Consider the following 12,620-nt stretch of genomic DNA (forward strand, 5'->3'; position numbering starts at 1 on the left):
CAGGATCAGATGGGTAATACACATGTCCTGAGATAGGCCTGTGATTTCCTGTCATCCTGTCACGGCCACAATGTAAGGAAACTCTTAGAATCATTCTTACTTTTATTTGGTACACACATCAAGATACAACTCCCTTGTTATGTTCACAACTCCCTTGTTGTGTTCTCAGAGAAGTGAGCTCTTTATACTTGTTAGAGAACTTTATCTCAGAATCTTTTATTCAAAAGGATGCTCAGCTCAGACATCAAAGTCTGTTTCAGCAGCGTCCTTAAAAGGCTGAAACAAATCTGAACACCGCAACTTTCTCCTCATTAGCACCTTCTGTGATAACGTCAGCAGCAGTTTATTCAGTTTATTCATTAATCTACAACTTCAGTGTACTATCACTTTTACTTGAATTCCCTGGAGTACCTTTCATCTCACCAGCACAGGATAAGATAGCTTTTGATAGAGGAGGAGAGGAGGATACCTGGATAAACTTGGCTCTCAGATTAAACACTGCTCTCAGCAGTCTTAAATGGCAGCAACGTTTTAGCTTCAGTGATTTGAAATAATCTGCATCTCCACTCCAATTGAAGCACTTCTGGATTAGATTTTGTTTTCTCATAAAAAGCAAAGATTTAAAAAGATTTGCTTGAGAAATATTTTTTTTGTGTTGCCTCATGAATCCCTGTCTGAACAACGACCAAGATTTTCTTTCATGATTTTCCTTAAGAGCTCCAGAAAGTGTTGTGCAAATTGACCAGATCGCAATATTTATTTGATACATCTCAGCCAATTTTCATTACTTTTATTCTTTCAGTTATAAAACATGATCCCCACTCTGTATAGTCGCTTTACCATGTTCGACTTCCCCAAAATCAGTTCAGTTGTCTGGATGTCATGATTCCTGTCAGAGCTGACAAATAGTCCATTTAGTCCACACTGTCAGTTTCTGGTGGATCCATCCATGTTCTCAGTGGTAGAGGTTGTCGGAAAAAGTCTTAAGAAAACAGTCTATCCTTAGAGTGCCATCAGAGAAATGGAAATTTATGAATTTAGGCTCAGATTTAAAGAAAAACAGCAACACAGAGATGACCTCTTACATGCTGATAAGTCCAAGGGCTTGAGTTACACACTCCTTGATGTCCAGGCCATCTAGGAGGACAAAATGTCCCAGAAGATTTCAACAATAGCAAAGACAGGTTGATATGATGAAGACAGGCAGTTTACTTTTAGTAGTAATATAATTTTACTATTTCTTGAAATGGTCTGCCAAATGAATGCCTTTTTTCATAATAAGTCCAACCAAATTTCCACCCTAAAACCAATTGTTCTGCCTGGAAACTTGGAGTTTCACCAGGAATTTTAAAGCTACATTTAGCACTGTGTCCCAGCTGTGGTTTCATACTTAGTTTTAAATAGATTCTTACTCTGTTTTGGTTAATAAAAAAAAAAGATCTCAGTGTGGAACTTTTAAAAAATATTTCCCGGTCAAGGTGAAGAACATATGGCATTAATTCTGAGGTAACAAAGGCTCCATAGAGAGTAAAGGAAGCAATCTCGTTGGAGAAATTTTAGGTGGAGAGGCAGAAAAGGCACAATTTGACAGATAAAGAGGTTGATTAAATTACTTTCTGTCTTTTCAGACCATTGGTCTCATTTTCCTGAAAGATTCTGTGTAACTAAGTCATAATCATAGATTGTCTTGTCCATGCATATTTTTTCACCTCTACCCACAAATCTTTTGTTAGTTTACATAAGAGTTTATGATGCCATCTAGTTTGTGAAGTCCACCTGGAGCAAAACACTCACACAGCTTGTTGTTGCTACTTAAATCTTTATAGTTGCAATGGTTCAAGTTTGTAAGCTAACCACTTTTTAAATTATGATCCTCATTGTGGCCGAACACATTGATTTTATTTTCATAAAACCATACACACGTTTATGTTGCTTTTGTTATTATGGCTTCTTTCTTGCTGAGTGGACTTTTATCCCAAGTTTGGTAAAGGACTCTTGACTGTAAATAATGACACTCTTACCAGCTCCCTTCCACATATTTTCCTTTTATTCTGTGCTTGATGGACACAATTCGTATCAAAGCATTCTCTTATCTGGGACTCCAGACCAACATCCTTCCTGAACATTAGGATTATTTAGCGTTATTCTTTTATTTTTATAGTTTTCATTGTGTAATTAACCACGAAAGACAGACTGAATCCTAAAATCCAGTTTGCAACAGTGACCTGGGCCAAAAAGCAGCTGAAGGCAGCTGTAAATAGCAACCCATGCATAACAGTTTAGCATATCATAAAACATCAAAGGTCACTGAAGTATTTCTGATTTATCTTGATTTTGTCATAATGTCACAGAAGGAGATGCGTTTCCTAAAATAAATCTACAGGTCTATAGATCTACCTGAAATACTTTGTGCTAACCAAACAAAGCCATGATGTCATCATTTAGTAATCCCAACTGGCCTAAGTTTCTTTTTTTCTTATACAATGTATGTAAACATCTGATTTCACCTGTTCATGTTCTGTGACAGAACAAGAGAGGTTATCAAATGACTTGATCTTTGCTAGGGACTTCCATAAAAAAAGGGTATGTAACTATTTATAGGCACTATATGAACAGTGACATAGTGAACTACTAAATTGCAGAACACAAGTGAACAAAGCTCCCTTTCAACTAAGAAATAATTCCCACAGACGAAGCCAAGTCATTGGTTACGTCTCATAATTCAGTATAAAAAGAGGCTGCACATGTGAACGGCTGGCAAAAAGGGCCATCTTTGTATTCACCAGATGATCTGTAAAATCTCTGGGGAGCTTTAAGTGAAAGCTAACTCTTTTTCAATTAGGCAGTAAATGGCAGCGTTTTAGATGATAAACATTTCATCATAAATTGTCAGACGGTATCAGTGGCTTGAGACCAGCGTGGTGCTGACTTCAAACATAAAAGTTGTTGCTTCAAAAATCATCTGGGTTGCATACAGGGATGCGTTGTTACATTTATTTGCACAGTAATGGCACCAATAAAATTTTAGTACTCCTTTTAAACTTACGTTTTTTTAAGGAGAATTTTGTTCACCACCTGTGTTATCAATGATGCCGTTTGTCACTTTTCACTCTTTGACATTCCACATAACCTTTTAAATGTATTTTTGTACAGAAATTAACTTGAACTTTGAATGCTTCTGAAGTGAAACTGCTGAATTGTCTGTGATGATTTTGGGCCTTATGGCGTCGCTTTCTTTAATATTTTGATCCGTGGGAGGTTAAAGCACCCGCTGCTTTAGCTCGCCTCGTATCAAACACAATATTGCGGCATGTGTTTCAAATAACATTTTCAAAGCATTTCAATAAGAAAAAGCAAACCTGCCAGCTTATCTGCAACTAAAACAGAGCTGGCAGATGCCACATGCTTCTGAGGCAAGACTTGAAAGTCACACAAAACCCACTTTAAACTTATGAAAAGAGCAAGGATAGCTTATCATAAAGAGCTTTAGAGCTAAAGAAAAACACTAGTAAAATTTAAAACAATGGAAATAATCAATAGTAAAGAGTACCTTCTTGGCAGTTATAGTCTACGGAGAATTCACTTGAATAGGTGCAGCACAAAATGTTACATGTGTAAAGGAATAAGATAATGTTTCTTTGCTGTGATCCTATCTGATTTGCATGCATGCCTACAGAAATCGACTCCCCTAAGGACCTAAAGGCTTCAGATGTGACTCAGGATTCAGCTTCTTTCACTTGGGTTCCTCCTCTGGCCGACATTGGTGGTTATATCCTCACCTATAGAGATGTAGAAGGAAAATTGCAGGTACTTAACTGCTTGGTTTGTTTTATATTTTTTCAACTAAATGGGTACATGTCTTACAAGTGACTGATAGGTGTAGATCATTTCACTTTAGAGTGCAGGTGTGTCTCAATAACTTAAGAAATTGAAAATGGTATTTCAGTAATTCAATTTGTATTTTATTTTGATTCATTAAACGCAGTCATATATTCCAAGTGTTCATTTCTGCCATTTTAAAGGATATGTTTATAGTTAACAAAAATGAAAATTCACTTTCTCAGAAAATAAAAATATTACATAAAACTTATTTTTAAAAAATAGAACAGGAAGTTTGGTCATGTGCTGTACTATATATGCATCCAATGATTGATCAAGGGTCCTTTTGCATGAATTACTTCATCATTGCAGTGTGTGATAGAGGAGATCAGCCTGTGATTATCTGAATGATGAGGAAGCATGAGTTACACCATCTGCATTGTTGGTTCTGGTGTCTCTCATCTTCCTATTGACTGTCCCCCACAGATTGTCGATTGGATTTAGGTTGCTCAACTTTGCTGGCTAATCAAGCACAGTGATTCCAGGGTCCTTCAACTATTTACTGCTACTTTAAGCAATGTGGGTATATGCCAAGTTCTGAAATCAGTTTGTACAGCTTGTCAGCAGAGTTGAGCATTAAGTGCTCTGAAATTTCAAGGGGACAGCTGCACCGACTTTGAACTTTACACAGTAGCTCAACACCAGCAGATGGCATGGCTTCCTAAATTATCACTGGCTGTGTAAACTTCACATCGCACCCAATGCCTCTTGCATTCAGTGCCGCTCCACTCTTCCTCTAGTCTCAAATGTTGATAAAACTGTGAATGTTCAAAAAGCACAACTTTTAATGAAGGTGTGTGGTGTCCAAATCAATAGCTTGCTTGAAAGCAGAGTCTGGAGAACATTTCGCATCATTTTCTAATCTTTTAAAATCCATAACTGATTCCTATTTTTGTAAAAGCTATGACATTGAATTTAAGTGCTTTAAAAGGCTGACCTCTTGTGGTCACAGATAAAACAAATCAAGGATGAACAGATTGCAAAAACTGAATGAAAATTAATTTCATCTAAATCTTCACTTGACCTGATGATAGGCTTATGGAGATAATTATCATCGCACATATTGTAAAAACATGTTGTTTTTTTTATTTTATTTTACCAGACTATTGAAAATAGGCTTGACTCTAGCAAGAGACGCTTCGCTGTGTCCAAGCTGGAGAGGGGAAAGAGGTACATTGTCACCATTTACGCCTTTAGGGGCAGCAAAAGGAGTAAGGTGGTGGAGACCTTCTTCAAAACAGGTCAGCATTCTTCAGCTAAGAGCAATTTTCTGCTATTTCTCATTGTATTCTATTTTTTAATATGACTTTCATTCCCTTTGTTGTTATTAGTTGCTCTGCTGTACCCCTTCCCTATGGACTGTGGACAAATATTGAAGAACGGCAATAAAAACAATGGCGTCTATACTGTCTACATTAATAATAACCAATCCAAGCCAATACAGGTTTACTGTGACATGACAACCGATGGAGGCGGTTGGCTGGTATATCATTTTCACTCACTTTTCAAATTATGTAGAATTTTAGTATATAATGCAGTTCTGTGAAAAAGCAAATTTCTGTTGCGTTTTTGTCACACTTAAAGGTTTCAAATCATCAGGCTATTTTTTATTAGACAAAGATGAAGTGAGTAAATAGGAAAGGTATTAAATTATATTATTTGTCGAATGTGAATATATCAGTTGTCTAACCATGAAATTTGCCACACTCCTCCTGACCATGGGAGAGTTAAGACAGAGCATAACGCTTAAACCGTAGCTCATCAAACAGAACAGAAAGGCCTGTCTCATAAACTGCATAAATCATCTTGATGAGCCATAAGACTCGGGGAAATATTCTGTGGACTGGACTGGAATGAAAGGTGTTCATTTCATTATGTTTGGCAAAACTAACATAACATCTCAGAAAAAATATAAGACCTACATTCAAAAATGATGGTGGTAGTTTGATGAACTGGATCTGCTTTTCCTTGATCTCAACCTTTAAGTGAAACAAAAGAATGCAAAAACCAATAAAACATGTAAAGGGGCAAATACTTCTTCAGCACTTTTCAATACAGAAAATATCGACAAGTTTTAAGCCTATCTTAAAATGAACTTTTACTCAATATAGGAGTAGTTTCTTTTTACATATTTCTAATCCAGCATCTGTAAGTACAATTTCCTTCCTGATGCTTTTAGGTACTTCAGCGGCGTAACACTGGGAATCTGGACTTCATGAAACGCTGGAGGCAGTACATAGCAGGCTTTGGCAACCTGACAGAGGAGTTCTGGATTGGTGAGCGACTTTGTGTTTCTATTTTGTGGGGGGGAGGTTTAGCTACAGACTATAAAACACGCTCGTATGCGCTGTAATTGTGCATCATGTACTCCCTTCAAATTCTGCATCTGTTTATTTGCTGTCACAGGTTTGGATAAGATACACGAGCTAACCAACACTCCCACGCAGTATGAGATCAGGTTCGACTTGGGCCTGGGCTCAGAGAGAGCGCACGCCGTTTATGACAACTTTAAGATCGCTCCGGTCAGACAGAGATTCAAGCTCACCATTGGCAAATACAGAGGGACAGCAGGTGGGTCTCAGTATGTAAAAGTCTGTGTATGTGAGAACTGGAAGCACTGCTTTCATAAGTTCTAATTTATTTTTAACACCCACATACAGTGATGCATACTGAGAATGTGATGGCAGATTTAGAAACAAGACAGATGGGGGCAGTAATTGAGGGGTTTGAAACCCCGTGTACACCAACCATTATGTAAACACACTTTAGCAGTGTGTGAGATTTTTGCTTCAAAGGTTACAGTAAGCCAGACAGAATATTTAAAGCGAACGGGTTTTTAAAACATGCAGTATTTAAATATGCTACAAATCCATACACGCAAAATGAGACATTGTGGTCATATAACCCAGAGTTTGCTGAGGCAACATCTACTATATGCCTGAATCCTCTCTACTTTTATAAATATCTGTGCTTCTAAAACATGACTCAGAATACCTAGGCAGATGAATACAAGCCAATATAAAGTATTTACAGAAATCTTGTTTTTATTGATGACTTTCAGGTGATGCCATGACCTACCACCAAGGCCAGCCCTGGACCACCATAGATTCAGATAATGATCTTGCGTTAACTAACTGTGCCATGACCCACAAAGGAGCTTGGTGGTATGCAAACTGTCACTTGGCCAACCTTAATGGTAAATGGGGAGACAACACACACAGCGTGGTGAGTGGACAAGGAGGACACTTTGCCTTTATCACCTGACTTGTTGAATGCTTTTCAAAATGAGTCTGGTCAGTGTTCAGTATGCCTCTGTGAAGTAAATATATGTAGTTGCAAGATAAGTGTAGCATTCCTTTGTAATACAACATTTAGGGTAGTCTAAGTGGTCGCAGTATTAAAAGGGAAGAAATTAAATTTTTTGGTAATTTTAGATGAGGTTTTAGAACACTATACATTTTTTTAAGTCTGATTTTGTTACATTGCTTTTTTCCCTTGCCTTGTTTTTAATTTCTAATTACAGTTATTTTTTAACCCCTTTCATTCCATTTATTATGTTCTTGAGTACATTAGCTGTGAGTCAAAGTCAGACAAAAGCAACATCACCAATTCCCAGAAATATTAGTAATTGTAACAGCAAATAATGTTATTAGATGTCATTGAAAATCTTGAGAGTTTTAAAGGTTTTACAATTTCCTGTTCTTCAAATCTTTTGCAATTATTTGCACCCTCCCCAATAAAGATTTGTTAAAGGTCCTAAAATAACTCTTCTTTTGCTTAAGCATAAACTCATAACGCATTTTTAGAAAACAATTCTACTTTTAATTTTAATCAGAGGGATTATCTAGTATTTTATAAGCATTCTTTGTCAGTAGAACTTCATATATCCTAACCGACATGCAGCATATGGAAGATTTATTAACACTTCTTTGCACAATATTTTTGTTGTGATTTTATGCTACTGGAATATTAAAAAACATATTTGATTACTTTTTACATATCTTCACATCTTCATTAGAAGTGGCGATAACCACTGAGAGAACTGTATATTTCTGGTAATTTTCTGCAGAAGACTTGCATGCAACTTTGGTCACAAAAATATCTGTTTCCTCTGCTGCAGTTTCTAAAAGTATACCATAACAAAACTATTAGAAAACATATCATGGTTATGTAGGATCTCTTACAGCTATGCTTAGTTAAAGACATAAGGAAATTGCTCAGCATGAGGTTATTTTTTTTAGAAATTAAGACAACCTGCTCCCAGCCCTTTGCTTATTGCTTGGTTTCTGTAATGCTGGGGAACAGCCAAAATGACTAAAATCCATCATCCAATGATAAGAAAACACATTTCAAGAGCCAGCTTTAAACCAGTAGTGTGTCAGTAGTCTGATAGGCAAAAAAAAAAAAAAAAACAGCAGTTATTACATCTTAGAGAGATGGACACTTTAGAAAAAGCCAGGGGATTTCTCTGTTCTTGTCAAGATTCTATTCGTAGTATTTTTGCTGCAGATCTCTACTCCAGTGTTTGCTGCCAAAATGCAATAACAGTCAAAACAGGTTTGTACTCACATAATATGGACCCCGAGGCCGGTATTTATTACTTTCTTTTATTCTGCTTGTCTGTCATGCCACTTTCTTTTTCTGTAGCCCTGAATCTGCCTCTCTCTGGCCTTCTTCACAATTCTATTACCTTCGTCTTTCCTCCCCGCCCTCCTCACTGTGCTCCTGATTTGCTGTTTTGCTGTTAGGGAGTCAACTGGGAGCCATGGAAAGGACATCTAACATCCCTGGACTTCACAGAGATGAAGATCCGACCCGTGGGAGCGTTGTCCAGCAGAAAGAGGCGATCGCTGATGGCCAGAGAGGGAAAAAGTAGAGTCTCAAACGCCCACAACAAATAGAAAAGCGGCCAAAAACTGCAACAGAAGCAGTCAGCACTATCAACCTTTGATCACACTAGATTTTGGTGTTTCTGTACAAATGTAGATAGACCACACAAGGACTTTGTAGACATGTGTGCTTCAAATATTGTATAATTTTTAGAGAAAGAAGAGTGTAACTAAAGCAACCAAAAATAACTCATAGTAACTTATTATTTGTTTGTAAACAAATCAGAAAGCCCCGGTTTAGTGTGATTGTGGGGAAAAATGGTCAACAAGAAACGTGGTTGAATTAAGTTGCATGCTACGTGGAAGAACATGTATTTTTAGCAATTGTGTTTTGCTGTTTTTTAGACAACCTCACTAAAAACCAGAAAAAATATGATGCCAAATAAAGTTTTTCTTTTATCTCCTATTATTATATTAATCTTAACCCTGTTTTGGAGTCATACAATTTTACTTTATCCACACGGGATTAACAAGAGGAAGCAGCATTACTTGTGTGTTTAATGAATGGCTCATTTGTCAGCTGCTGAAGCATGTGCCCTTACTCTATTGATTATGCTGCCACTGTGCATCCAACACTGTCACATCACATAAGCCGGTATGACACAAGCCAGAAAATAACAACTGATTGCAGCCTCGAAAATCCAAATTGCTCCTGCTTTACATTCATATGATGGGGGACAGCTCATATCAATCAATGTGACGTGTCCCCATCAAATGTCAATAACAATGACATTTGTTTGTGCTGTTCTCGAAAACTGAATGACCAAACTCCCGTTTTTAATCTGGAAAGCTGACAGATGCTATTAATGTTGCACTGGGTTCTACTTTGCTTAATTAGATTTTCTTAACACTTATCACAAACACAGTTTATGTAACAAGGACATAGAGAACATAAATCAGCCTTTCAGCCAATCTGCCAGAATGGATTTGAAGTTGCTGAACTTTATACATTTTTTATGCTGCAAAGCTTTTCATTTTAAAATTTTGTAACTAATTAGAATTACTGAACATTTTCAAATCAGATCCAAATTAATAATATTTTCCTTACTAATTATGTTTTCAAACTGACATTAGTAATGCTTTTTCACTGTAGTGTCACAAAATAAATCTTTTTTAATGAGTTCCTTGCCCTTTTCTCAATCTTTTTTTAGGCTTATGTTGTGTTGTGTAGTTGCAGCTCCTCTGTAAGATTTGGATGTGGGCAAAGGCTTAGGAGTAGTCATAGAAGAAACTAGTTAACACGGCTTTGATTCATTTTTCGCTTTTTATCTCCAGTGAGCTGTGTGTGTGTGTGTTTTAAATCAGAGATCAATTCATTTGTCATTATTTTATTTTGCTGTGGGACAAATCCAAACCCTTGGAATGATTCAGGTGCATCTGCATTATGATGGAGTGTTGTGGTTTTAAGCTTACAGAAATGATTGGTCAAGATTTTTGCCGAACCTGACTCAGCGTAAGCTTTTCTACGTAGGGCGCTCAGGGGGAGCTCGCCTTTTTTCCATCTCGTATGCAACCAAAGTCATACCAACGAAGCCCATTCTGCAAAATCATTTCTATAATGATTCTTCATGGCCAAGACATTTCACACTTCACAAGATGAAGCTAAAGATAAAGCTCCTTCTTAGTGTTAACAGAATAGGGTAGAAAAACTTTGAATGAAAAGGTAAAGAACATTATTTTAGCTCCATTTATTATTACATTCTTCTGAATGTAGTTGACATAAATATTTCTATATTAAATATTGGACCTGGTATTTATTGCTGGTGAGGGACATAGCAGCTCCAAGTGTCATTTGGTTTGAACATCTCCCGCTTACTCAGCTTATCTGTGCTTATCGGATGTAGCATATTGAAGCTCTGTTTTTTGGGGGGGGTTTATGCCAAGGATCACAACTGTAACTGCTGTCTAACTATAGAAGTGCAATCCACTCTGCTTTACCCATATTCTCAACTAAATAACTGGCTAAGTTATACACATCCAGTTGTCGGTTAGCTGCATTCAGCAAACAGGTAAATCTTATGTACTATCAACTGTCCTGAACAGATTCACTGAAGAAATATTGAGCACACTGGTCAATACATGGTTGCTCTAACAGTCCATTTTTACTGTGCCAATAAACTGGCTACACCTTCATTCTCAGGGGGTCAGACCATAATCTTGTCAAGGGCACCAAAGCTGAAAACATGGATACTGGTCATGAGCACAAAGTTTTAAGGTTCACACTCGTTTTAAGTGCGGTTTGGTTTTCTAAATTGCGTAATTGTGTAAACCACCTTTTAGTTGATTGCCTTTAAATATAGAACCACAGTTTCCAAAGTACAGAGCTCTTTCATCATAGAGGAGTTAAGTAACTGCCCTTGCTGGAACTGATGACTGTTCGCTGTCTGGTCTCCAAACTATTTCTCAGTTCTCTGTCACAATCTACCAATAGCGAGAACCACTTTACATAGCTAAAGGATACAAGAAGCACACCAAATCGCTTAAAGACAAAAAGATTTAGACATAAGATATGACTTAATCAAACAAGACAGGAGTTTTGCAGTGTTGTTCCAAAAACAATAGCCAAGAAGAATGTGAAAGGATAATGTTGTTTACGGTTTACTCATCAGAATCCATCAGATGCTGAGAAGGCAGATGCATAAAATGTGACAACCGTTTTTGCCGTTGTATTTTATTTCAGCTTGGGAATGAAATGTCTCACAAGGGCTCAGTGATGCAAGTGGCCGTCTGAGACAGTGGCAGCAAATTACTTTAAGGAGATTGGTTTCTACCATTGCTTTAAGAGGTAAGTGCTTTGCTCAGTGCAAGAACAAACAGAAAGTGGGAAGAGCTGGCCGATTTCCTCTTCTCTTCTTCCCTCTTTCTGTGTGTCTAAATATATACAGAGGACAATATGAGTTTGCCAACGTACATATGCCATTTGTCTGCCTGTGTCATTCAGGTCAACACTTCCCTTAAGGTTCACTTTGACGTGTTTTGCAAGACTTTGGTTAGGAAACAAGGGGGTGTTTAAAAATGTGGTCTGTAATGTGGAGAAAAAAAAGAAGACAATGGTTTATGTTTAACTCATTAAATTTCATTAAGCATTTTATGTAGAGTTTAGATCACAAGAGTGAACTGTACCTCAGCAAGAGATCTGTTTGACCCCAATTTCACAGATGATTCCTCCAGGCATAGTAAGCATTCTGCATGTTGGCAGTAAATGATCCCTACTGGCTTCTATTTTAGTATTGCTCATCGACATTGTCATGGATTATCAGGTCAGATTGCTCTAACAGGTCATTTCTTACCAATTGCTTTGGTACAAAAATGTTTGGGTCAAAAACTGCTCCTCTCAAACAACAGCACCTACTTGGATGATCTGCCATCTGGCTGTTCCGAAATGCACTGTGGTGAGCTCCACCCTGATTAGGTCTTATTTGGTCTGTAATGTGACCTAATCATGTCTCCAATGATTCTTGTTTACTTGTTTCAGGTTGTTTCCCCTTGGCTTATTGCTGTGTTTGCTTTTTTATCTGGTGAAGACACAGATAATCTTGAAACAAAAGTCTAAGGTTTGCGCAATATAAACTCAAAATTAATCCAGCCCAATACTGAGGTTTGATGTCATTTAGCGGTGAATCACCTGATTCAGTTACTCTTTACTGAAAATTGTGCAGAGACTTATGCTTTTAATACAAAATAATATTTTTCATTTTGTTTGATCATGCAGATTTTTCTTGTTTGGGATTAAGCTACAATTTGTAACTTTTGAAAAAATGTTTGTTTTTCTTTTTACATATTTGTTGAAACTGTCACCATGTTGTAACAGTATGGTACAAAATAGATCTTTTTCTCAGTGCTCCCTAAAAA

General features: G+C 37.1%; 1 protein-coding gene across 7 annotated transcripts in view; it reads left to right on the forward strand.

Moving 5' to 3' along the window:
• The window catches only part of tnn (tenascin N), a 55,089-nt gene extending 45,917 nt beyond the window's left edge, over window positions 1-9,172 (forward strand). For all 7 annotated transcript variants that reach the window (XM_028021376.1, XM_028021375.1, XM_028021378.1 and 4 more), the window contains 7 exons: window positions 3,677-3,807; window positions 4,982-5,120; window positions 5,211-5,362; window positions 6,059-6,155; window positions 6,286-6,450; window positions 6,941-7,104; window positions 8,628-9,172. In XM_028021376.1, coding sequence (XP_027877177.1) covers window positions 3,677-3,807; window positions 4,982-5,120; window positions 5,211-5,362; window positions 6,059-6,155; window positions 6,286-6,450; window positions 6,941-7,104; window positions 8,628-8,780 — 1,001 coding nt within the window. In that variant the 3' untranslated portion in view covers window positions 8,781-9,172. The remainder of the gene's footprint in view (window positions 1-3,676; window positions 3,808-4,981; window positions 5,121-5,210; window positions 5,363-6,058; window positions 6,156-6,285; window positions 6,451-6,940; window positions 7,105-8,627) is intronic.
• The last annotated feature ends 3,448 nt before the right edge of the window (window positions 9,173-12,620 follow it).

This window comes from Xiphophorus couchianus, chromosome 6 (assembly GCF_001444195.1).
Source record: "Xiphophorus couchianus chromosome 6, X_couchianus-1.0, whole genome shotgun sequence".
NCBI lineage: Eukaryota > Metazoa > Chordata > Actinopteri > Cyprinodontiformes > Poeciliidae > Xiphophorus > Xiphophorus couchianus.